The sequence below is a fragment of the Melopsittacus undulatus genome, chromosome 5 (genome assembly GCF_012275295.1).
Source record: "Melopsittacus undulatus isolate bMelUnd1 chromosome 5, bMelUnd1.mat.Z, whole genome shotgun sequence".
Taxonomy (NCBI): Eukaryota; Metazoa; Chordata; class Aves; order Psittaciformes; family Psittaculidae; genus Melopsittacus; species Melopsittacus undulatus.
The window spans coordinates 21,513,813-21,539,117 of NC_047531.1; the positions used below are offsets into that span (position 1 = coordinate 21,513,813).

General features: G+C 38.9%; 1 protein-coding gene across 1 annotated transcript in view; it reads left to right on the forward strand.

The window, feature by feature from the left end:
- The window catches only part of MAPK11 (mitogen-activated protein kinase 11), a 31,349-nt gene that overhangs the window by 1,890 nt on the left and 4,154 nt on the right, over positions 1-25,305 (forward strand). The window contains exons 2-11 of the mRNA XM_034063276.1: positions 12,119-12,248; positions 13,190-13,248; positions 14,373-14,484; positions 17,400-17,429; positions 17,563-17,610; positions 19,883-19,997; positions 20,116-20,187; positions 21,411-21,490; positions 23,876-23,954; positions 25,047-25,220. Coding sequence (XP_033919167.1) covers positions 12,119-12,248; positions 13,190-13,248; positions 14,373-14,484; positions 17,400-17,429; positions 17,563-17,610; positions 19,883-19,997; positions 20,116-20,187; positions 21,411-21,490; positions 23,876-23,954; positions 25,047-25,220 — 899 coding nt within the window. The remainder of the gene's footprint in view (positions 1-12,118; positions 12,249-13,189; positions 13,249-14,372; positions 14,485-17,399; positions 17,430-17,562; positions 17,611-19,882; positions 19,998-20,115; positions 20,188-21,410; positions 21,491-23,875; positions 23,955-25,046; positions 25,221-25,305) is intronic.

A 25,305-nucleotide genomic window follows, 5' to 3' on the forward strand; every position in this document is an offset into this window, starting at 1 on the left:
GAAGCCCAGGAACCAGCATATAGAATGGAGGTGGGAAGATGCCATGGGAAAGTTTTTCTCTAAAATATACATTTCAGACCAGACTACAGCAATAAAATGTTACTCTATATTAATAGCCTTGTTAACATCAGTGAACTATAAACCTAAACAGAAGCTCGAATGTGAGGAAAAGGTTTGCATCTCTCTCAGAAAAGCCATCTATTTTTAGTGTCTATTGAAATTGATTATTTTTCCCCTCTGTGTGCATGTGCTTTACCCAGGAGACCCACAAGACACAATTGTTCCCTTGAGTAATATCTGTATTGTAATACAAATAATTGTACTCCTGTTCAGTGGAATATCTAAAAACACATTTAACTCTTACAGGAACCACTGGAACAAAACAAATTCTTAAGTGTTCTGATAAGTAGAAGCCAAAGTCCTGAACTCCAAATGCTGGCTTTAAAACAGGGACAGAGTTGTTGCAAGAAATCTTTTTCTACCTCAGTGAAATTCTTATCGAGTCCTACCTTTTCCTTCCTCACAGTAAATTATCAGTCATATCCAATATACTTGTGCAACTGAAGTGATAACTGGTAATAAGAAACCTATTGGAAATATGTGCATTTAAGCTAACTTTTGTTTGCCCTTTTCCTGCTTGCAGCTCAAAATCAATAGAAGTGGTTGTGTCAGGAGGCTGTGTTTTCAGCCAGTTTATTGACATTTTGTAAGTCAAATAGAATTCATGTTTGGGTTTTTATATGCAGACGCATCAAATGTGCTGTGGAGATAGATATTATTGTTTTAAAGCTGGTTTACTTGTAGAGAAGTATCTGTATCAACCACAGTGCTTTTCAGAATGTTTTTTTATTTAGACGTGGAATATGTATATAAAAGCAAACCTTCCATAGCATTAAAAGCTCTAGTGCGTTTCTCACTTTTTTAATGACACATCATGAAGAACCATCCTTGGAAATCCTCAGAACTCAGATGCACTGCCAAGTGGAGTTGCATCTTGGCATCTACATAAACCACAGAGAGAACCGCATATTCTGAGTTACCCCTGTATTTTAGCTCTGCAGAGGGCTTCCTTCTACCTGGGTTGTTTCCTGTGGCCATTCCAGCTGGTGGGTGTTCTGTCATTTGGTCATGTCAGAACTGATACTTTTTTTAGATTTAGGAAAAAATATTAAAGCCCTCTGCTCAATGGAGTCCTCAATAGTATGTTTTGGTTAGTTTTTGTTTTGCCAGGAGCTGTTTGCATATTAGCAAGGAACAAATTTAGATACACAACTGTGTCTTTTGGAGTTGTTTTCTTTTTGTGCCATAAGCATTATGAAGTTCAGGTTTGTTGGGTTTGGTTTGTTTGTTTGTTTTTTTATGTTAAGCAGTTATTTTTACTCTTTCTCAAGGCAAAACTCAAAAGTTTTCTTGAAAAATGCGTTTTCAGTGTCCATCCTCAAAGTTGGATTTATGTCTCACAGAAGTCAAAGAGCTGGTTGACTCTTGTAGACCAGATGCTATCCCTGCTAATTGTGAGTTTAAAAATGTTTCTGATTGTAAGTGAAGTATTTAAGCTGATAGCTATTTAGATGGGAAACAAGCATGACTTTCACAAGGTAATCTTCATCTACAACCATCTTGTTTCAGCTCTAAAGAAAAGAGATGACTCATGTCTTGGATCAAACTGCATTTTAAACTCTTGTCCCTTGTGACTGTTCCTTTCAAATTAGAATTCTAGCTGTGTTTGAGAGTTTCAACTGTCCCAGTAATATGATTTATAAACTGGAACTCTGGCCTGCAATATCTCTGCCTCCCTGCTGTATTGCCCTGGTAGGTTCACTATGGTTTGGTATGTGTTAACCTTTTCCTCTGGAAGCTGACATTACTACCTGCTTGAGAAGGAGCTGCTTTATCTCTTCTGTTCTTAAAGAGTTTTTGATATACCACAAACTATGTAACACGGATAAGTTTTTGGTTTACTGTTGGTTGTCTTATTTTTTAAAGCCTGTATGCGTCTGTAAACTCTTTCAAACTGCTTAGTCCTATTTTTACCCTGGAGGTACAGACAGTCTTCTGCAGGTACTGTCTCTCTGATCTGTCCAACAGGTTGTTTGCCATTAGCATATTGCAAGCTCTGTGTTTTACCTTCTCTGGAAATAACAGACCTTGCAAGGTGAACTGAAGTGAGTTCAGAGCTTCATCCCAGCCACAAATTCCACACTGTTTCCTCAGAGGCCTTTGGCATCAATCGTACTTATATCACCCAGTCAGTCTCTTTAAATGTTAAGAGTATGCAATGCCTGACACCTACTTGGGTGACATAACATGTTTTAAAAAGGAGGCCTGCTAAGTCAGAGTGTAATGTACAGGCCTCAGTTCAAGAAAAGCAGGAAAGCAAAGCCTGCCTTAAGTCATTTATACAATGCAGCACTTTTGCAGGTCCCTCTATCCTACAAACTTTTAAGTACATGGTTAAGATCCATTAAGGTTTTGTCCTTCCTACTTTTGGGTGAAGATGGGGAATGATGGGTGGTGGTTAGGCTTTTATTTTGCTTTCAGGAAGTACAAGTGGAAAAACAGAAGTGGAAAGCTTTAATCCTGAAGTTTAACCCTTCTTTCCCTCATCCACTCTGTCCTGTGCTTCTGGTTACATTGTCACTCAAGTGTTTTGAGGGCAGTAGCTTGCAAGACCTAACCCTCCTTTTCACATTGGGATCCTAAGGAGATGCTAAGACAACCTGATTGCATGTGAGGTTTTCTGAAAGCTGGTGTAAATTGTCTTCAACTGACAAAGACAAAAATTCCTTCATCCAAGATTGTACTTGATGACTTTAGGATTTTTTTTAAAGGTGTCTTTTACTTAGCTGTAGTGATACTAAGGGTACAATTTCAACTACAAGATCAGGTGACTGGAATTATGTGTCACTGTAACATTACATGCTAGTTTAAATGCTGAGATAAACTTTTAGAGTAGTAATACAAACCTGCTGTATGTAAATACAGCTGGAAACTGAATACTATAGATCTCTGCAGGCCAAGGGTGGAATTGTTGGCATGTCGATTTCCATGGACTTTCTTGGGCCTGTTCTTTTGGATTAGGTCTTTTGTTTCCAAAGCTAATACACGAGCTGAACTTCATCCTAAAAATGTTTATGGTCTTATTGGAAATATTTCAAACAATATTGTTAGAATACTGCTGTCCAAGATCTGTTATCAGTTCTATGGTTTTGGTATGCATCATTCAGAAGGAAGGTTTTTGAAGCCTTTCATTAGTTTTGCAGATATTTACAATGAGCTTTTCTAAGCTTATTCAAGACTTGCTTGAAAACTGAGAGATAAAGGGTGATAGGAGAGTCCAATGAGAGGCAGGAGACCTCCGAAGAGTGAGTATATGTAATAATGATACTTAGAACCAAGGCCTTTAAAGTGCTGTTCCAATATGGAGAAGAAACTAAATACAAGCAGTTGTATGATCATTGTTACAGGTTAGGAGGAGGGTCATAGCAGCAACATTGCTACAATTTATGAATGAAAATAAGTGAAGCAACAAAACAGTCTTGCTGAGTGAGCAAGACCCTCAGAGGAACATGATGAAATAGCCATTAGGAACGAAGACACAATGGGGTTTGCAGCTACAAAGCCAAGGGAGGTCAAGAATTCAAGAAATTTTGTGTAAGATACATTCTGAGCACTGGCCAAGGAGACATCACTAGAGAGTTCATTAAAAGTGGCTTTGTTGGAGTACTAGGATGGGATGCAGATTGCTCGAGATTCCTTTGTCCAGTTTCATCGTGCGTATTTTCCAGCTGTTGGAACAGTGTAGTTACTGACTTTGGAAAGGAAAAGGAAGTGGGATGGTAATTAGTGGGGTCAAGGTTCCTATTTTAAATGAGAATGTCTAAGAGTGCTTTTAATGAAGGAGACTGAATCAGGAAGGAGCTGTTTGGAGAAGAATGAGAAGGGCTGAGAATGGCTGTAACAGAGATCTCTGTAGGATCCTGTCACTAAGCTTGTGGAGCAGTTTGAGAGCAGATGACAAACATCTGTATGTGTGAGGAGGGTGGCAGAAAGAATTGTAGTAAGGGTGAAGAAGAGCCAAGCTCAAGAATTGAGCAAGACCACTTTGTATTGTGCAGGCTTTCTTTCAGGAGGAATTAATGAGATCTTTCTTATAGTGGGGGGACATGGGATGGAAGAGAGATGAGAGGCAGGAGATGAGCCAGTTGCAGAAAGGCAGCAAGGATTATGGGACTACAGCTTTCTGTGTAGCTGTAGAAATCCATTAGCAGAATAAAAATTCTCTGCAAAGAGTCTCCTCTGTCCCTACTTCAATCTAATCTGCACATGGTGAAACAGTGGCATAGCTAACTGCTTTCCTCTCCAGCTGTCGGTTGTGATTGGGACAGCAGTTGGTTACAGCACACAGTCCCTGTTTCAGAGCCCTTAAAGTCTTAGGGCCTGGTTGCTTCAACACAGCTTCCCAAGTAACTGTTTGCAATTTCAGAACCTATTAGCTAGTTGGTATCAAAAATACAGTATCTTAGTTCTGTGTATACAGTCAGGAAGAGAGAGTGTGTTTCAAAACCCCTTTGTGACCTGTGAACAAATTGTTACCATTTAATATTTTGGCTGTTGTAGAGAGAGAAACTGGGAAATGTGAAGGAGGACTGTGAAGGAATAGGAAAAAGAAGGACAAGAATGTGAGATTTTGTCTGTTCAGGTTTATGCAATGTATTCGAAAGCACTGGTATTTTTCATGTTCAACTTTATATCCACATTAACCATAAGCATTTCTACCTGTAACTTCAAAGCCCATAATTTATAACTATTTGGTAATTTTTATCTAATTTTAACAAAATGTTGAATAGAATACATTTGTCATTAGCAGTGTACTGGCTTAGTGGCAGCTGACTGATTTTCTTGTTTACATACTGACATTGGGCTTATGGGTATCTAAAAGCTGTGATTATTTTAGTATCCATGAGCTGGTTACACATGCTGAAGAAGCCAACAGCTTATGACCCCAACCTTTTATATGTTCTCACAAGTACAATTATAAATGTATCACTTCCACTGACATAAGCTGTACTGTCTATAACTTCACTAAGAAAAATGTGACTGTTCCTTTGTAAAGTTATTTGACTATTTAGGTCACTGTGGAGACATAAGAGATCAGGAAATAAAAATAGCTTGTGGATTCAGAGGCTGATACAGCATTTTTATGTTCCATTGAAAGAAGACTGGTGAAATATTCTTGTAAACATATGGATACCAATTATTTTTTTAGTATTTTTCAATGTCTGCTTAAAAGTATGTGCACAATCTTGTGTTGGTTATGGAGCAATTATACTGCATATGTTAAGAGATATTTTGTGCCTTTAGATTTAGATTTAGTGGTAAATTATTCTGAGATAATTGACAGTGATGGTACTAAAGCCAAAACCATGCTAGTGCTCAACGTGCTGAGTTGGAATAATACCCAAGTGATGGGATGTAATTTTACAATACAAAAACCTGTCGTCATCATCAAGCAAGGGTGGTTTTTTTCCCTCTAGTGAGGAGGTTAACATGTCCCTTCAGAGCCACCCGTTACTCATCTTCCCACCTTTTGTCTTGCTACAGTCTCATTTTTCTTTATGGTTTCTTTCTTATGCACATATATGCCATGATATGTGTGGTTTAGTGAACAAGCACACGCTACAGACCTTAAATTTAGCTCTGAAGGGATGGAAATCACCAACTTGAACTTGCGTAAAGTAATAAAATGTTTATCAAGAAGCAACAAGTGAACCATTTCCTGGGTTTACTTTGCTGCTTAACTTAAGCTTCCTGCATGTGACCCTTTTCTGTTGTTCTTTTGCTGCACTGCCAATAGCTGTTATGGTCCATTTTCTGGTATTAGATAAATGGTGTGTGTACTTTTTTCAGGACTATTCCATATCTCAATAAAAGGTAGCTGTGTTTACCAAAAAAATATTAAAAAGGGTGTTAATTCACTGCAGTTGTGAAGAACCCAGATTATAAGATTGAGCACTACAAGATGTCCCAGGCCAGGGTTCTTGTGTGTGTCCCTATCTTACTTGCTAATGCGTACTTTAAAGGCTGCTGCCTCAATGATTAGATGCATTCTGTGCTGACCACTCTTCCATTCCTTTCCCTCAGTTGTTGCTCACATGCACCCTTCTGCTCCTCTGCACCCGTCTGCTACTTGTTTTTCTCAGGAAGGCAGGATCTTATAAATTAAGGCTACATTTGTCCGAAAGGATGTTCTTGTCTCCTGCAATAGAAGGAATCAGTGGGTATGTGAAAGGATGCTGAGGTCTGTCGATAAGAGCTCAAGGTTGTGAATCTGTATTTTGAGCATGAGTTGTGGGTTGTTGTTTTTTCTTTGTGTTTGGTTTTGAGGTTTGGGGTTGTTTTTTTAAATTATATATTTTTTTTTCCTTTGGGTTTTTTCTTGGGTTTTGGGTTTTTTTCTCATAGAACTTACTTGTAATGGAAAGTCATCTGAAGGAATGTGACTCAATGAAGGAAACAAATCTGTGTTGTGATGCAGTGAAAGAAATAAAAATAGAAGTCTGGAACAATATGGGGAAAACCCAGCCCCAGTGTCGTTGTCACATGGAGCAACTTTAAGGATCTGTTTATGTACAGCATTCACTCCAAGTTTGGTATATCGTGTCCAACCAATTGTCAAACTTGCAATGATGTAAAAGTAACAGCCTCACAAGCTGGGACACTGAATTATATAACATGAATTGAAAAACTTAGTCTCCTTTGTGTTTTTTGCACTTAGCCCCAAACCAGTCACTTTGAATAAGTAAACCTAATTATTTGTACAGATATAATGCTTCCAAAAGCAAATGTAGACAACCAAATCCTCATGGTTATCTGGGGATGGTAACCTGCAGCAAATGGGGAGTTTGTGGCAGACACAAGGCTGACACCACGTAACAGCTTGGGTCATGCCTTCATTGTGCATCAGCTAGACCTGAGCTGGCTGCAGGAAAGGACTCATTAGACTGAACCCTGCACTCAAGCTGAACTTTTTCCAGGCATCATAAGTAGTACTGTGCCTAGCTAAGAAGCCCTTTCTGACCCCAAAGCATGATGAAGTTCAGGGACTGGCTGTAGTCTGAGGAGACTAGTTGATCCCAGGAAGAGTTCTTTCAGCCATGGATACTGGAGTTTACTAAATTGGGTGCGAGTTGACTCCATGTGTGGTTTGTTAGGCTGGGATCCTGCAAGCAGCCCTCCAGCTGTTGAAGCAAATTTGATGCTGAAGGCCAAGTAACCATAGCTGAATAGTGTGCTCCTAATCCCGAAGGGTCAGAGCAGACTGCCTGAGTGGCTTGTCTGTCCAGTATTACCACTCTGCACCCACAGAGGATAAACTATCTGTGGGATACTAGGGAAATGACCACGTACGGCCATGTTTATAAACATCAGCTACTAAAAATCCATGCTGCAACAGAAGTCATGAAGTTACCATGAAGTTAAATTCCTGTGCTCTCTGCTTCCTGAGTTTCTGGACTGCATTAGCTTATTGTGTTCAAACTTTCTCTGAAACCTTAAGAACTGGGAAAAACACACATCTAAATAAGAGTTTTGTATTTCACCTACTGGAACTTTCTCCTGGGTTCAGCAGCAGCAGTCATTTTTTTCTCCTTCTCAGTAGCTGGTGCAGTGCTGTGTTTCTGACTTTCAGCCTGGGAACAGAGCTGATAACACTGATGTTTTTAGTTGTTGCTATGTAATGTTTACTCTGACCAAGGACTTTATGAGCCTCATGCTCTGCCAGGGAGGAGGGGAAACCAGGAGGAAGCAGAGACAGGACACCTGACCCAAACTAGCCAAAGAGGTATTCCATACCACAGCACATCATGCCCACTATATAAACTGGGAGAGTTACCTAGAAGGGCTAGATCACTGCTTGGGTCAGGCTGGGTATCGGTCGGTGGGTGGTGAGCAGTTGTATTCTCTTCCCTTTTTATTTCCCTTATCATTATTATTATTGGTGGTAGCAGCAGCGGTTTGTGTTATACCTTAGTTACTGGACTGTTCTTTTCTCAGCCATGGGAGTTACATTCTTTCAGTTCTCCCCCCTGTCCCTCTGGGGGTGGGGGGAGGAAGGAGAGGGGGAGTGAGCAAGCGGCTGCATGGTTCTGGGTTGCTGGCTGAGCTTAAACCACAACAAACTTCAATAGAATTATTAAATATAGGAGTTGACAACACTGAAAAGGTTAGTCTAATTTAAGCAATGATTGATAGCCACACTAAGAAAAAGTCTCTAATCTGTGTGAAAATGTCGTCTTTGCAAGCAGTATAATGGGTTTTTATCCTTGATCTTGAAAAGGACAGCAAAAAAATGTTATATAACAGCAAAGGCTTCTGGGTCACGAATGATCCCATCTGAAAAAGCTATTGCTAATATTGTTCCAGAGTTGTTTCTTGTAAATTAAAAAAAAAAAAAATAAAAAAAAAATTATTGTATTTCTTTTAAAATTATGATAGAAAGTCTGTCTAAAGTGATGTTCCCTTATTGAAACATGTGAGCATACTGTTGAATGACGGTGTCAGAAATGCTCACTGACAATATGCAGTTAAAAAGTCACTTATTTTCACGGCCTACAAGAAATGAAATACAGCAAAGAATAGATTAGAGATAAGAGACGATACCCCTTTGCAAGTATCAGAGTTTATCTCCATTGTACTATTCTGTCCAGCTACATAAGATAACATCATAATCAGAGATAAGACACCTCAGAATAACTAGCTTCAAAGAAACTCACGTGACAGCAGCTGAACCACTGGAAGGGTGATTTGTTTCCTGGTGTGAGCATAAATGTGTGTGGTTGGCCAGAGCTGCAGCCTGTAGAAATTAACCATGTGAAAGAAAAAGGTGCTGTAAGTTGCCTGCAGTTGTTTGTGAGATGATGCAAGCATCAAGAGACTGGTGGAGAAGTCTTCTGCAGTCTTGATGTAGAAGTGGGGAAGGTGTGTGTAGTATCATGCAGAGTAAGGGAAGTTGAGGACCTCTCACCCTTTTCTTCCCCATTAAATCACAGTAGTTAACAGCATGAGTTTGTTCTGTTGTTTTGGGTTTTTTTCTTAGGAAGCTGTTTGGAATCATTTTAATCAGGCTGGTTACAGGGCCCCAAGAAAGCATTTGCAGGTGCCAAGCACAGGTGGATCCCTGTTTTCACCATGACTGGGACCAGAGGTGTCCTGTCCAGAGACAAGTCTGGAAGCTAACCATTCCTGGGAGAGACACACAGAAAGGGAAACAACTTGTCCTGCTAACAGGTTTCTCAGGGGATGATTAAGGATTTGGGGGACAACCTAGATGATAAAATAGCAAGAGGGGGAGAACAAGTTTAAAATAGGAGGTGTTAAGTGTTCATGGGAAGGAAAGCCTGCTGCTTGCAGAATGTGATCACAGGCAGCAGCAGACCAGAGATGCAAATCATTCTTGAATCTGACAAATGAGAGTTCAAACAGTTTGAAATCTATATGTTTTAATGTTTCACTATTAATAACTTGAATTATGATGATGGTAAACTAGGCAAGGAAAGAGCCTGGAGGCATTAGCTCTGATTATCATTTGGTACAGATTCTTGACTGCAGAGAACTCGTTTAGACCAAGTGAGTCCCTAGCCTGTGCAGCTTCAATTCATGATTTGCCATTGGAGGTACCAGGACTCAAGTTGCCATCTGTTTTCTTTCTCCTTCATTCCATCCCCCCACACCCCCTGCTTCCTTATGTGCTGCCATCCTGAATCTAAAAAGCTGCTGTCCTAAGAATTACTGAACCTAAAAAAAATAGTGCTTTGTTCTATCTGAAAGCTTTGCAGCCTTGAGTCATATGGAGGGTAAAAAGCAATCTATCTTAAAGATTAGTGGGTTTTAAACCACTGAAACCAACATCTGACCATAGAATTGGGAGGAGAAGGATGTTTGTCATGATAACGCAATTTAAAACTTAATTCCTACTAGCCTTGTATAATGTACACAGTATTTCACTAACTGGTACACGCATGAGTGGGAAAGCCTGTAAATTTCCAGAAGAGCTGAGATTTAAGCACAGCCTGCTGTTTTTACAATGTTATTTATTTATCTGGAATAAACATTTCCTTTTCTACTGGAAAAAAAGTTGGAAAGGATATAGAGGGTGTATGTATTTGTGAGTCTTGGCGGAGTTCTCCAGTGGCTTTGGCCAGGATTACACACAGGGCAATTATATCTAATCTTTGTTACATTAACATGAAGTGTTGTCTTCCTTTTTATTTCTTCAGATTTACTTGCACAACTTTCATGTTGCCCCTGTGGCAAGTCCTGTGGAATTTAAGATACCTCTGTTGATAGTTCTTCTCACACAGTTCATTCCTTTAGCTGCTCCACATATTTGAGCAACAGAGTGTCCTCATCTGGAATAACTGGGTCCCTACCCTACTATCAGAACAAGTATCTCTATCATACCCTTCCACCCACTCCTCAGAGTGATACCTGTCTTCTTCCTATGCTTGCTTTCTTCTGCTCAGGGAATGCCCTTCCTGATGTCCTCAGGAAAGCCACAGCTCTGTACACCTTTAAAACTTCCCTGAGGATCTGCTTCTGTGATGCTTGCAAGAAACTAGCTAAGTAATCTACTTACCTATTTCATTTATCTCATTGGTGACTCACTCCTTCCATGGTGCCTGCAAGAAACTTCTTGATTAAATCTACTTGATCTTACTCTTTTTTTTTTAGGAAATAAAAGCATTGCTGGATTTTTCCCTGCATTGGTTGGATGAATTCTAGGATAACTGGATCACAGTCATCTTTTGGATGCCACTCTGTTCTTCCTGCCCATTTGTTGCTTGTATCCTTAGTTCTTTTTATTAAAAATATCCCCTCATCCTCCAACTGCTTACAAATAAAGAGGCTTTGGTCTTCACTTGGCTCTTCATGAGTTTAGCAGAGCACCAAATATGTGTAGGAGTCCACATACTTCGATCTAATTATCGGCTCTGTATTAATGTGGGAGCTGCTCCAGCCACAATCAGTGGTTTCTGCCTCTAGCAGGTGTCTGCTTCCACAGTTTGCGGGAGTGTCTAAAACACTGTTCTTAAGGAGCTAATAGCTTTCAATGTGACCATTGACTGTTGTCATCCTATGCTATGCATTTTTAGTTACCTAATTTTCATGTTTGTAACTCCAAGAAAGTTCTGCGATGTTTGAAGGTTTTCAGCTTATTAATACTCTTTAGCAAGCACAGATAAAGTTATCCATACTTTAAATAGAGAAGTTTGAGGTATTTTAATTTAACACAATTTTAACTTAATGGATAAGAGTAATGAGTTAAAGCCTTTTTTTTTCTTCTCCTCAGAAGGTAGCAATCTGGTTTTTTTTGTTTGTTTGTTTTTATAGCTGTACTGTAGTGTCATGAAGCAGTACATACAGGGATCATTTCTGGTCCTATCCTTCAGAAAAGGCAGCACTTATTTGTGGCTTGTTGTGCTTGTCATGTCTAATGCATAAAAAGCAGTGGGTTTCCCATTGGTGCAAATGGTGGTGTTTGTATTTAGTGTCCTCTTCAGCAGGGCATCTCCATCTGCATGAAGTAAAGAACATGCTGTGTGTCAGCAGGATGTGTGGGCTGGAGTGTGAGACGTACCCCTGTTCACTTGTTACCAGCATTTCACAAGGAAATGGCTATGTCTGCATCCTAATTTGATACCAGTTGTGTGGCATTATCATCTAGCAAGCTAATGGTCACATAGGTGATTAATATTGCTAGACTCAATGGCAGTGTTCCTCTAATTAAGACCTCAGTTTGCTCAGAGTTTGAATCCCCATCTTCCCTACGAGCCTTGCTTGGAGGTTGAGGCTGGAGCTGCACTAATAGGGCTGGGTTACCTGGGGATGAGTCCTGAACATTATCAGAAGCTTTAGTAATTTGCCAGGTGTAAAACAAGGACACTGTCTTTGAATACTCGGAGTTACTGCTGGCTAGCTCTCCCGGTGGCAGCCCCTGTATGGAGCGTGAAAATGGACAAAGGAAGGAAAAAGCTCCCAAGAGAATACAGGTTTCTCCAGCCGAGAGCTTTGAAGTAGAACGTGCCATCAACGCGGACTTTCTCTTTTCTTCTTCTAGCTCAGCTTATGATACCAAAACAAGACAGAAGGTGGCAGTAAAAAAGCTTTCAAGACCTTTTCAATCGCTTATTCATGCGCGGAGGACCTACAGGGAGCTTAGGTTGCTTAAGCACATGAAGCATGAGAACGTAAGTGGAGAGTGACTTCTTTCCCTTCTGACTTTCATGACAAAAGTTTGCAATATAGGCTTAATTTCAGTTAGGTACAATCTTTACTAAAACGTATATGCAATTCTCTAGCTACCCAAGATACCGTAAGCCATCGTATGTGAAGTCACAGGACTTTAGAGACTTCTTTAGAGACTTTCAGTAAAAGGCTGCCTTTCTATGTAAAAAATATCCTGAAGATGCAGCTGATGAAAACCAAAACAAGTCATCCCAACTTCCCTAATAAAGTAATATTCTGCTTGCTGCTGCTGGATGCTCTTGAAATACCAGTCCAGGAAAAAAATAACTCAAGCCTGCTTTTGCTGAATTTTGATCCTCTTGAGAAATTAAGGGCAGATACTGTCATTGAAATTAACCAGCAGTGTAATATTTAGATGAACAACAATTTAGATGAACTTCAGGCCCTAAATAATTCGGTACTACTCTATGTGGCAAACAGTTGATTTCTGTGGGAGTATCCATCCACTTAAAAGTAACTTCATGAATTAAGTCCTAATAAAATAAAGTGGGTTGAAAAGTAACCTGGAGAAAGGATGCTAAGAAAGTTGAATAACAACAGAATGAGAAACCCCACGAAACTGTGCATAATTTTAAATACACAAGTGTATAAACTATGTGTCAACTTTTTTGTAATGAGGTATGACTTTTCCTGCCTTTATTTCTGACTGTCTAGTCTTGTTGTGATGACTTATACTAATTAATATAGTTTTCTGTTGGTCATTCAGATAGCTGAGGCTATACCTGTACAGACCACCTATTGTACCAGTTGTACTAAGTTTTCAAGATGACAGAATGTCATATTTTTGTCAGTTTCATCCCCAAAATGCCAAGCACTGTCATTACTGATTCCATGTTGCTTTACAGATGTCTAAAAAGAAACTGTTGGTTCCCTTCTCTTTCAGGTTATAGGATTGCTGGATGTTTTTACACCTGCAACATCAATAGAAAATTTTAATGAAGTGTAAGTAAAATTGTGAAGTCATTCTGGCTAGTTAGTAAGTACCACTCTGCTGTTTAAAAGGAAGCATGAACTGTTCTAGTGGACTTGCAGCCGCAAATGGCTTTGGGTGAAGAACCCCAAGAAATCCATTTGCAACTCTTCCACAGAAGAGGAGGCAGGAGGACGGGGCTCATTTTTGTACTTTCTTGAATGGTAGTTAATAAGATTATAGGTATATGGTAAGTAATTTGATGCTGCATAAATGCCAGTAAACTTAAAACTTTTTCAGTTCAATTGTGTGTTAGCTGTAGATTATTTTTTCACAGCTAGATGGGATAGTTCAGGAATGCAGGAAAGTATCTGTTGGTTAACTGAGACAAGGGAAAGTTAGGCTAGATTTCTGACTAACCTAGGGCTAGGTGTATTTTCATGTTACATGTACAATTTATGCTGAGTTCCTCTTGGTTTACATCCTTTATAAGCACTTAAGTAAACAAGTTAGAAAAAGAAATAGTAACTAATATATTTTTGTCTCCATGGAAATTAGTGCCAAACACCTTTGACTCTCGGGCAAAATTACACAAATGGAAACTGGGTATGATAGATGCATACTTGTATCCTAGCCCTGCTTTTGGAAAAGAGTCAGCATTTCTGCAAAATTTGTCAAAAAATAAAGCTTACAGTAGGGCTTGAGAGGGAAGTTACAAAAGCCACTCTTTATTTCAAGCAATTATATGTTCATCTCCATCATCAGATATTCCAGGGCCCTGCCTGTGCTGTAGTTTTAGTGCCTCAGGCTCCCAGTTTGATGTTGGGTGAGGCTTTCTATTCATGTCAAAATATGATGTATTCTTCCCTCACTGAACTGCTGTAGTGTGTCACAGGGAAAACAGAGATACGAGTTTTTAATGTACTGTCATGATTTTTCTTTTTTGTTATATTAAATCTCATAGCTGTGATTCTATTGTTGAAGGACTTAGCTGATTCAAGTGGCATAAACTATGGGGTGTGTTGGTAGAACACGGAAAAGGAACCTTCATGGGTGTATGTAGTTGCTCTAGATGTGCTGCTTTTCGGATTTAGATTCTGCCATTTGTAAATAAGGTGTATTTCTTTTTCTTCTGCTCTGTGTTTTATGTTCACAGGTATCTTGTGACAAATTTAATGGGTGCTGACCTGAATAACATTGTGAAGTGCCAGAAGTTAACAGATGACCATATACAGTTTCTCATCTATCAGTTACTTCGAGGTCTTAAGGTAAATGGCTGTATGCAAGAGTTTTAGTCGGCAGCCAAAGTGTTGTAGTAATGACCGGTTCGTTGCAGTGATAGTACTTAAACCCTTTTTTTTTTGTCTTACAAGTTGCAGATAACAGCAATCATTGCAGAAATTATCAGATCATTTTTCTAACCAGAAATAAAGCCCAAGCCTGCCAATGTTTACATGCATAATACATGTGAATACTCTCCTTGAACATTAACTTTAGATCTGACTTTTATTATTGGAGGAGAATACTCTGCTATATAGTGTCTCAAGTGAACATGTTGTGTAGCATGCGGTGTGTGTTTTAGACACTGCACCTGTCACAAGAAGACAGTGCAAAAACATTCTGAAGAATGTGAACTTGATACAGAACAACATGGCAAGTAACTCACGTTTGTGCTTTGAAAGACATGAGCCAGTTTGAAAAACTACAGCTCTCGTTTTGGTAAGGAGCATCACATGGATGAAGAGATAACAGAGTTAGCTGGGTTCTTTGAGAAATTTCTGGAAGGAGAAGTGTATCTTAGCAATGTACAGTGTTGCACACAATCACCTAGGATTTAAGCTGCTCAGAAGTTCATTGTTTCCTTTAATCGTATCAGTTAAAATGTATACAGTCACATAACAAAGGCAACTGGCAATGAAACTGTTGCAAAATTTTCTTCCACAAGAGTGAAAATAGTTGTAGTTTTTTCTGACATTAAATATAAGTGTCTATAAAGAGCAGAAGATGTAGAAAAAGTTTTCCATTACAAGGTGATAAGCATTTTGTTGGACCAGTGTTGATTTTCACAGGAATAAACAAAAAGACAAGAGATGGGTCAGCTGCTTTAGTAGCTAACTTAACAGTAATTGATATTTTAAACATGGAAAATAACTACATGTTTGAAAGCAAGCCATGATAAATACTGGCTCTGAAATATACTTATTACATGATTTTCAGCAAGTCACCTTGTGCCTGAGACAGTAATTCTTATTCATGCATGAAGGTTCTGTCAATTGAAGTTCAGATCTTAGTGAATAAAAATTGCAGAACTGAGCCCTTAATTGCTTTGTCTCATTTACTTAAGTTAATAGCTTAATTAGGAAGATGGATTCTGGAGTTAATTATCCAGCTTTGGAATTTTTGCATATAAGTCTATGTTATGTCAGAGCTAAATAATAGCAAGAGTTGTGCTCCAAAGTGAATGTTAATTTCTGTCTCTTATTTCCAACGGGGGAGGTTGATGGTGGCTCACCTCTTCTGGAATTGAAATTCTCATTAGTCAAAGAACATTTGATCATATATAACTCCTCACTTGCATCTATGCTATAGTCATTACAACATGTATTTGCATACCTGAATAAGTTTTGGACTTGCTGGTAGATATGTTCAACAGTACCGAGCACGGGCTTCATTCCCTGCAGAAGCTGTCTGAGCAGATGAAGGGTTACTGTAGAGCTACGTGGGTTGGCAGGCTTCTGACTGGCTGGTGGAGGACTGCTTGTGGCACCAAGAGGAGCTGTTGTCATCATCTCACCAGAGCAGGGAGACAGCTCCTTCTGTTGCAAGTGATGGTTTGGTTTCATCTTCATTCAGCTGCTCTTGGCTGTTATGAGGAGTGCTCAGAGGTGGCCCTGCTTTTCTGATAAACAGTGCAGAGGTGTGGAACAAGAAGAATGCCCTGGTGTTTTCTTTGGGTTTTCCAGGTTGATATCCCTGCTCCTAAATAAAGGTGAATTCAGCTCAAGAGAATAGAAAAGAAGGCTTTCAAGGTCTTGCTGACCCTGGTCAGTAAGGTCATAGGTAAATTTGCTGTTAATCCTAACAAGTGAATGATAGAGAGTAAGCTTTTCTCAGTCTTTAAATTTTAACATTTTATGTAGAATAGCAAAGGCACTAAATAGAATCATAGAATAGTTGGGGTTGGAAAGGACCTTAAGATCATCTAGTTCCATCCCCCCCACCATGGGCAGGGACACCTCACACAACCATGTCACTCAAGGCTCTGTCCAACCTGGCCTTGAACACTGCCAGGGATGGAGCATTAACAACCTCCCTGGGCAGCCCATTCCAGTGCCTCAACACCCTTAAAATAAAGAACTTCTTCCTTATATCCAGTCTAAACTTCCCCTGTTTAAGTTTTAACCCATTACCCCTTTTCCTATCACTGCAGTCCCTAATGCAGAGTCCTTCCCCAGCATCCTTATAGGCCCCCTTCAGATACTGGAAGGCTGCTATGAGGTCTCCACGCAGCCTTCTCTTCTCCAGCCTGAACAGCCCCAACTTTCTCAGCCTGTCTTCATACAGGAGGTGCTGCAGTCCCCTGATCACCCTCGTGGCCCTCCTCTGGACTTGTTCCAACAGTTCCATGTCCTTTTTATGTTGAGGACACCAGAATAGCCACTGGAATACTGCTTTGGGTCCCTGCTTTTAAAGTGGACCTGAAGTAATGCTGTGGCTTAGGTGCGTATTTTGGTCACTAACCTGTTGCAGGGTGCAAGTATCACCCACATCAGCATTCACAGTAAGTATTAAGGTGACTTAGTATCACCCAGAGGTCAACCATACTGCTCCCCAGGCACTGACTTCACTAAGTTGCTGCCTGATCAACATGGACATCCAGCTAAGACTGGAACAAATTCCAAATTGGTGTGAAACTTTCAACAAAAGAATCACTGCAAGTGCTATTTTTTATGATAGAATCTAGTCTTCATGGTTACTGTTCTTGAAATGTCTAGCTGTGCATAAGACAAAACAAGGAGGTTTTGAAGTTCATCATACCCTGTTTGGTCTGAAAATGTAGTGACATGAGTCTTCTCTGTATATAAACCAATCTGGGTCAGAAGTGAAAAGATAAGAAAAGTGACTTACAGTTTTCTTCACCCCTTACTTCAAATCTTACCTTTTTATTCCCTTTGTTTCACAGTATATTCACTCAGCTGGAATCATCCACCGGGTGAGTTCACTCATTGTGATAAGAATGAATGGAATGTGTCCCTCTGTGCATCAAACATGTTACTAAGACATAGTTATAATATACTTTAAAAGGTTAAAATCATACTTGACTAACTCCTTCTGCTGTGCCACAGGACCTGAAGCCCAGTAACCTAGCTGTAAATGAAGACTGTGAATTGAGGGTAGGTATCATGTTGTAATGAAGAATGAAGAATGTTACACAAACTCTCATTTCAACTGTTTGCTGCTCTTGCTCCCTTGGCAAAGAAAACCCACTTCCACGAGCACATGTTTTCTCCCAAATGTTAATTTAGTATGAATGCAAGTATTTTCATCCCTAGTTCCTCACAGATGGTACATAGGCTAATAATTTGGCCCATGAGTAAATACTGAGTATATCTTGAAAGTTTGACCTGCGATATGTGTCTGTATCTGCTGTGCTTAGATTAAGCCTTGTAACAGCTTTAATTTTTATATTCATAGTATATACAAGCTAAATTAAATAACAATATGGAAACAGAGAACAGTATTGCCAGTTGAGGCAAAACCTCAACCAAAAAAATTCTGTAATCCACACTTCTCAAATGCTGTTTAATGTACACAGGTATATAAATACATAACTTTGTGTAGCTGCATGATATGGCATTATATAATAAGGTTGGGACTCTGGAGAAGGAAAAGATGTCTTTAGCTTTCTAATCCCTTAAGCCTAAGAATGAGAAGTTTAGCATTTCTCCATGACAGCCAGAAACAGCTTTATCCCTATAACTGAGACTATGATGTAATCACCTTATTCCAGCTGTGAGGGAGTGTTTGAAATACAAGAAAAGATTCCAAATACTACAAGATCAGCAAAAAAACACAGTAGTGAATTAAAAGCAGTGCAGTTTGGTCCTCACAGTAATCTGGATCTGCAGTGAGAAATTATAGTTCCTGTTTGGTTTAGTGGCATATGCAGATGCTCAGCAATTTTCATGATTATCCCTTTAATGTCTTCATGCATGTATGTTCAGCATCTGTGAAATTTTATGGGTCATCTGGTTCTGATCATGCACTCTAAAATGTGTGCTGTATTTTCATACTGTAAGTGAAGGACACTTTCAATTTTGGGGTTTTTTTTAATGTTATTATGGTACCTGTGCACCTCCCTGCCTCGCATTTGTTGCACTGCTCTTTGCCTTATTTGTATTTATAGCTTCACTTCCTCTGATACCAAATTACTTTCTAATAGAAAAAATAGTGTACAAATGAAAAGGAAACAGAAGCAAGAAGAAGGAAAATGTGTATGTATGCAGTTGATAGGGGGGATCAGCTATCATAGCTATTACAGAAAAATATTACTGAAACCCTTATAAAAATAAAGGCAGTATTTCAATTTTCATGTCTTGTTTGCCTCATACTTTTATTTTTGCTTTCTTAAGAAATAAATAATGCTTTTATAGATGTTTATGCATTATTTATTTTTCTTTAGGCTTTTTATATCCTTAAATTGGATTATAACTGAGGAATTTTGGATGATAGTCTTAAAGTTTTCTTACTCCCAATGAAAAGGATTAGCCATCAGCTTATCTCTTCACAGGAGGTTGCCACTGATCTTCATTCACATTTCTTTCTGAAGAGATGCTAACTAGCTCAGATGACTGACGTAACAGCACTGAGGCTCAGATGGTACCCTTTCAAACAGCCTGTCTTAGTGTTATGGGTACCTTTTAGCTCCATAATTAGTGGGACGCAGACTAATAAAAAAGCAGAAAGCAAAGAAATGAGCAGGAAAAAAATAATTATAATAACTTCCCATGAATATAAACTTAGCAAAGGAGAGCATACTGAGAGAAACATTTTGCTACCAACCCTGTAAGTAATATGTGTACCTAAACAGAGCTCCTTTGTGTTTTTGATGAGGGAGTTCTGCCGAAAACAGATGGTATGTGATTTAAATCTACATTGTTACACAGCATGTATGTTTCTTTCCTAGCAGCACTGGAATGATGCATTATTTGGGTAAATGATTAGGCATGAGAGGGCACCTAGAGAAATTCTACAAATCTGTGATCAGTTCATGTGGTCTTAAAATGTTTAAATGGCCAGCGGCCCTTGCCATTTTACACAGACATTCCCATTGTTCTTGCTTCATTTTTTATAGCAGCAGTGCTGATTTTTAGCAAATAAATGTCAATGGAAAATTGAATTTGAGGCAAAATGTGAAGTTTGCCTTAGAGGACAAAGGGCCAGGCTCATCGCAATGAAAGCAACTTTATGCAGACCCGTAGGCTGCAAGAGTGCAGCAGGGAGAGCAGATGAGCTCTTCTGCAGAGTGCTGCTGGTTTACTTCACCAATAGGAAGGGACCATGGATAAACTCAGAAATGAGTAACAAGGAAAGTCAGTACCTGTAATAAAAGTGAAAAAGGATTTTTAAAATCATTGTTCATTTTACTGTATTTTTATTCTGTAGATTTTAGACTTTGGTTTAGCTCGACAAACTGATGATGAAATGACTGGATACGTTGCAACAAGATGGTACAGAGCTCCAGAAATCATGTTAAATTGGATGCACTACAATCAGACAGGTAAACTGTGAAGATGTACATTTTGCTCCAGCTGGATATAGTGATAGTTTTAAACCCAGAGGCAACTCTGTCTAAGAGTCTCTTCATCATACACATTTCTCTCTCCATTTTTTGGCAGTTGATATCTGGTCAGTCGGATGCATCATGGCAGAGCTATTGAAAGGGAAGGCCCTGTTTCCAGGAAACGACTGTATCCTTAGCCACAAAACTTCAAATGCAGCTATAACAATACTTTCTAACTCTTTGTTTTTTTTTTCTAATGACTTCAGTGTTTCTGTGGAAATGGTTTTGAGCTAACAAACTGAAAAAGTAAACTGTTTTTGCTAATCTTTCAGTTTGAAGTATATGACAGCTGGATATGAGACCCACTGGTAGGAAAAAACCCCACAGTAACAGATGTTCTAAACAACGAGTTACATTTATTCTTTGTTGTGTATCTGTATTTGAATAATAACCTAGTTACAACAGAGCAGATTTCTTCCATGTGTGTATCTTACTGAGATAACCTTAAAACTGCAGCTGAGTAAAGGCAGTATTTTTTGATCAGCTAATGTAGTTTCTCAGTACTCTGAAAACCTGCAAAAAGTGATCACTTCTGTTAAAACTAAGCCATTGCCTGGCGCTAAACAACATGGCATCATAATTACCTGGAAAACTGTTAAGAGAGCTGAGAGACCAGGTCTCCCTGCTTGCCTTTCTACTGTGCTCAGCATCATTAGGCTGTATAGTAACCACAGGCATTGTCCAGATTTTCATCACCTGGATGACTGTGCTTCAGACTGATTACACAATGTGTGGTATTTGGAAAAATCCATGCATTTAGTTTTCAAGAAGTAAGATTTTTTTTTGCTGTTTAAAAATATTGTCTGCAATTATATGTTTACATCCATTTCAATAAAGCTGTAATATAACCTTGAGTCTCTAGGGAGTGTAATACATCTTACAGGTCATTTAGGGCAATGAAAATGCTTATTTTCAAAATTCTAATCTTGACACTGATACAAACCAGATTTTTAAAGCTACCAGATGAGAATTTGCCACTTGCCAGCCCTCAGATTAGTAACCTATCCCTATGTGCTGTATTGTATCAGACTGTTCTTCAGAACAGTTATCTGAAACATACATGTGCTATTAAAATTAAGCATAAGAATATGCTAAATTGGGAACTAGAACAGGAAGGCAATATATTGCATGTACCTTTCTCATGTACAGGCACACGTGAAGGATTCATATGATGCAGTAGAGAGTTTGATACTCCAGGACTAGGCTTAAGTAGGTATAAATTGGCACGCTTGCATGGACTACAATGGAATTGTCTCACTGAATAGTTTTAAACAAGTATCTGCGTGAAAGCTCATTAACTGTTTAAAGCCAGAGGGACCATGTGCTGTTTATTTTCCTGAAATACTGCAGATATTGATCAACTAAAGAGAATAATGGAAGTTGTGGGCACACCCAGTTCCGAACTTCTGAAGAAGATCTCATCAGAACATGTGAGTTCAGTTATCTGGCTTTCTAGCGTTCTTTTCTCTAGTTGGCATCATGTATCACTGATGGTGTTACACAGATCCTCTGATTTGGAAATGAGCAAACATTAAAATTATCTCTATTTATTACTGCTAGAATGGCACAATTAAAAAAAATCCCATTCTTTTTAGAGGTATCCAAATGCCTCGACTCTCAGCTGGATTACTTTAGATACTTGTTCTCATGTGTTCAGTGTTTAGAAGGAGTTTTGCAATTGGTCCTGGTGAACTTTTAGTTTGCTGCTATACTTGTAATAAAAAAAAATCAGATTTGTTCTCAGCTCAGAGCATTATATTGTTATTAAATCTGATGTCTCTGTAACTTTTATGCCTTCCATTGCTGTAAGAGATCTAAATAGGAATATTTAGGAATGTTGGAATCAAATAACATGTGTTTATGTTCTTCATGAGTGCACTTATTTGGATCCCTAATTTGATTTGTATTTATTCATTTCTTTGAACCTCCTGTGAGGTCCACTTTTATGACAACATCTATAGTTAATGGTGTGATTTTTAACTCTCCATATGACCTCTCTAAAATAGTAATCTGGTAAATTACCATTTTCCGCTTTGTTTTTCTGTTAAAGCTACACTTACAGAATTCACTTTAAGCAATAACTGGATATCCAGCAGAGGAATGAGATGTGGTATTGATAGATAAAGGCCGGTGATGGGCACAGTGTAAAAATTCAGATAAACAGAAGCACACTGATACCTTCTCACCTGAAGCTGTTTTCTTAAACCTTGCTGCATTCAGCTCAGACTAATACAAATGGCTGGTTTTCAGCTTGTGTGTATAATTGTGGGTTTCCTTTGAACTTGCTAATGAATGGACTAATGGATTAAATAATCGGGACCAGCAACCAGAGGACCAGAGCGGTACTATGTCTGGAAAGTCCAAGCATAACAAAACCTCACCAGCACAGGTCAACACACAGCCCCAGAGTCTGTGGGTAGGCAGCACCTGGGAATGGCCGGGGCAGGAGAAGATCCTGTTTTTTCCAGTAATGTGTTCAGAGTGGTGCATACAACTGTGTGATTTACCCACCACTAGTCAGTTTCTGAGTTTTTTGATTGAGATTAAGCAGCTTAAATATTTACTGGAGATTGTATCTGCTTTTGGTGAGCTACAGGAATCCCAAAGCTGTTTTACTGGGGCTAATTTATACCTTTAGAGTGTGGGGAGAACACAGAAACCAAGTTAATGAATGGGAGTGCTGCTAGGTCAGCTGCTGCTGCCTGCTTAGAGGAGCAGTGTCAAAGGACATATATACCTTGTTTGGAGGTATTTGCCTCTTGCAAGGGACTGCATTCTATTCCTTTGTTTTAGTTCTTTACCACCTATTTTAGTCTTATTGTTTAGATATTTCTTAATGCAGCTTCCCTTCCCAGACAACTTTTTCCATTCTTGTAACAGCAAGGTCAGGGGTTTTCTGTAATGCCAAGCCTATTTTCAGTTATAGTAGAGGATTAAAGAATTGAAAACTATAAGCTGAACCTCATGGGATGTTTCAGCACAAGTTACTGAGCTGTTTTGTCAGTTTTTCATGTTAATGTGGGTTTAAATGGTGATTGCATTTCACTGGGGGTTTTTTAAAGGATTAAGTTTTGTTCAAAGACTAGCTGGGATTTTTACAGATTTGGGGACAGCCATTTGCCTCTTTAACTGTTCCATTTCAGAATTCCCTGTTCTGTCTGATCCCAGTATTCAACCTTTCCTCTTGCTGACCTATCTACCTCAGCACAGAGATTCATGGCTTGTGTAATGTCAGGCTTCACACTGACATTTGTGGGTCTGATATGTGGGTAGGCTTTTCCTAGCTGAGTTTGGATGAGCCTTTCACAACCACAGTGACAAAGCACACTATAAATTGTGTTAAACATCTGAAGATCTGTGTCCTGGGAGTGTCAGGATTTGTCCTTTGGTTAGTGAAGCTGCTGTTCGAAAGAGGAGAGAGAAAAGAGAAGGGTGCAGATTGGATTATATCACTTTGCTGAGGGTAACTGAAAGATGAGCTAGGTTGCAGTTTCTGGATGAACCTTACAGGGAACCTTATGTGTTCCCTGGGGTTATACTGCAGCAAGCCAGTAAGGGCAGGTGAAGAGATAAGTGCTAACACAAATATACAAACACACAGTGTGAAAGATACCTGTTTAAAACTCTCTTGCTTATTGTGCAATATACAGGAGTGACTGTTTAAAACAAAGTCATACATTATGGTTTTACGTAAACAAGGATTCCCGTGTAAGAAATATGCTAAAAATTACATCTATTATTTTAGAGTTGATATGGTTACTGCTGAGCAAAATCTAATATCTGTGCATGTGGCTTGTATATCGATCTCTTCCTAGGCAAGAAAATACATTGAATCTCTTCCACACATGCCTCAACAGGATTTAAAAGCAGTATTTCGTGGTGCCAATCCATTAGGTAAGAAAGACTGATATAGACTAAATCTTTCACTAACATGAGAACTCAAGCCTCTCTTTGCTATATGATCCCATATAGTAATGATTAGGCCAGTGAGAAGAGCATTGCTTAACCTTTTCCCCAAGACTGTTTTCGCTTCACAAAGCCTGTGTCTTTTGTTTCTGGTGGAGATTACGGGAACCTCCTAAACAAAACCAGTCTGTGGATGAAAAGCAAAAGCCAGTTATATATAGCAGAAATAAATAAAAATACCATGGAGTCTAGACTGGAGACATCAATTCTGGCTCAGGAAGGCCATGAGCTGAATTGCTGACGAACAGAAGAATATACCAGGAAGTATAGCTGTTTGAATGACCCTTTTGAGTATTATTTCCTAGGAATATATTACCCATTGTTGGACACAGGATACGAGGTAGGCTTTTGGTCTGATCCTGCACAATTGTTTTTACACATACTATATATTAAGGCAAATTCATGACAGTGCTTATATGACAGCACTAAAAATTATTTTTGTATAATATTGAAGTACTAAATATGAACTTTCCATATAAACCAAATTTTGGCCTTACAGATTTCTCTCATTTCTATTATTCTGCAACTGTGAACTTCAAACATATTTTCTTTATGATGGATCCTGTAAAGTTGCTTTGGGGTTTCCATCTGATTTCATTGGTGCAGCTTATTAAAGGTGTAATCTCAGAATCACAGTTTTAAGTTACTTCAGTTTGCACTGATCAGGATCAAGTTAAGCACATAATACACTATGCAGGATATCTAACTTTAAGTACACAGAGATCTTTTCAGAATGAAGGCTTTGGATGTTTGAAGAGCTGAATCAGATATCAAACAGACTATAATGAACCTTTGTGCATACCACAAGCAAACCAGAAGCTTCCTTCACCTCTGAAAATTGTACTCATGGTATAACATCTTCAAAACTTACTTGTTACATTGCCTCAATTTTATGGGTTTGCTGGTAATGTTAACTGTGTTTCAGGTGACTGAGAACAGATTGTGTGTGCACAGTTGCCTTCTCTTTTATTTCCAGATGGTCTCTTCTGGCTTTGAACCATGTTTCTCTTTTTCCCTTAGCTGTAGATCTTCTTGAGAAGATGCTTATATTAGACAGCGATAAGAGAATTACTGCCTCAGAAGCACTTGCCCATCCGTACTTTGTACAGTATCATGATCCAGACGATGAACCCGAGGCTGAGCTGTATGATGAGTCAATAGAGAATAAGGAGCGAAACGTAGATGAATGGAAAGGTAACAGGATTACACATTAGTTAATGCATGCAGTAGAACAAAACTTTACTTAAATAACAGTTTTGCTCTGTTTCTAACCAAAGCA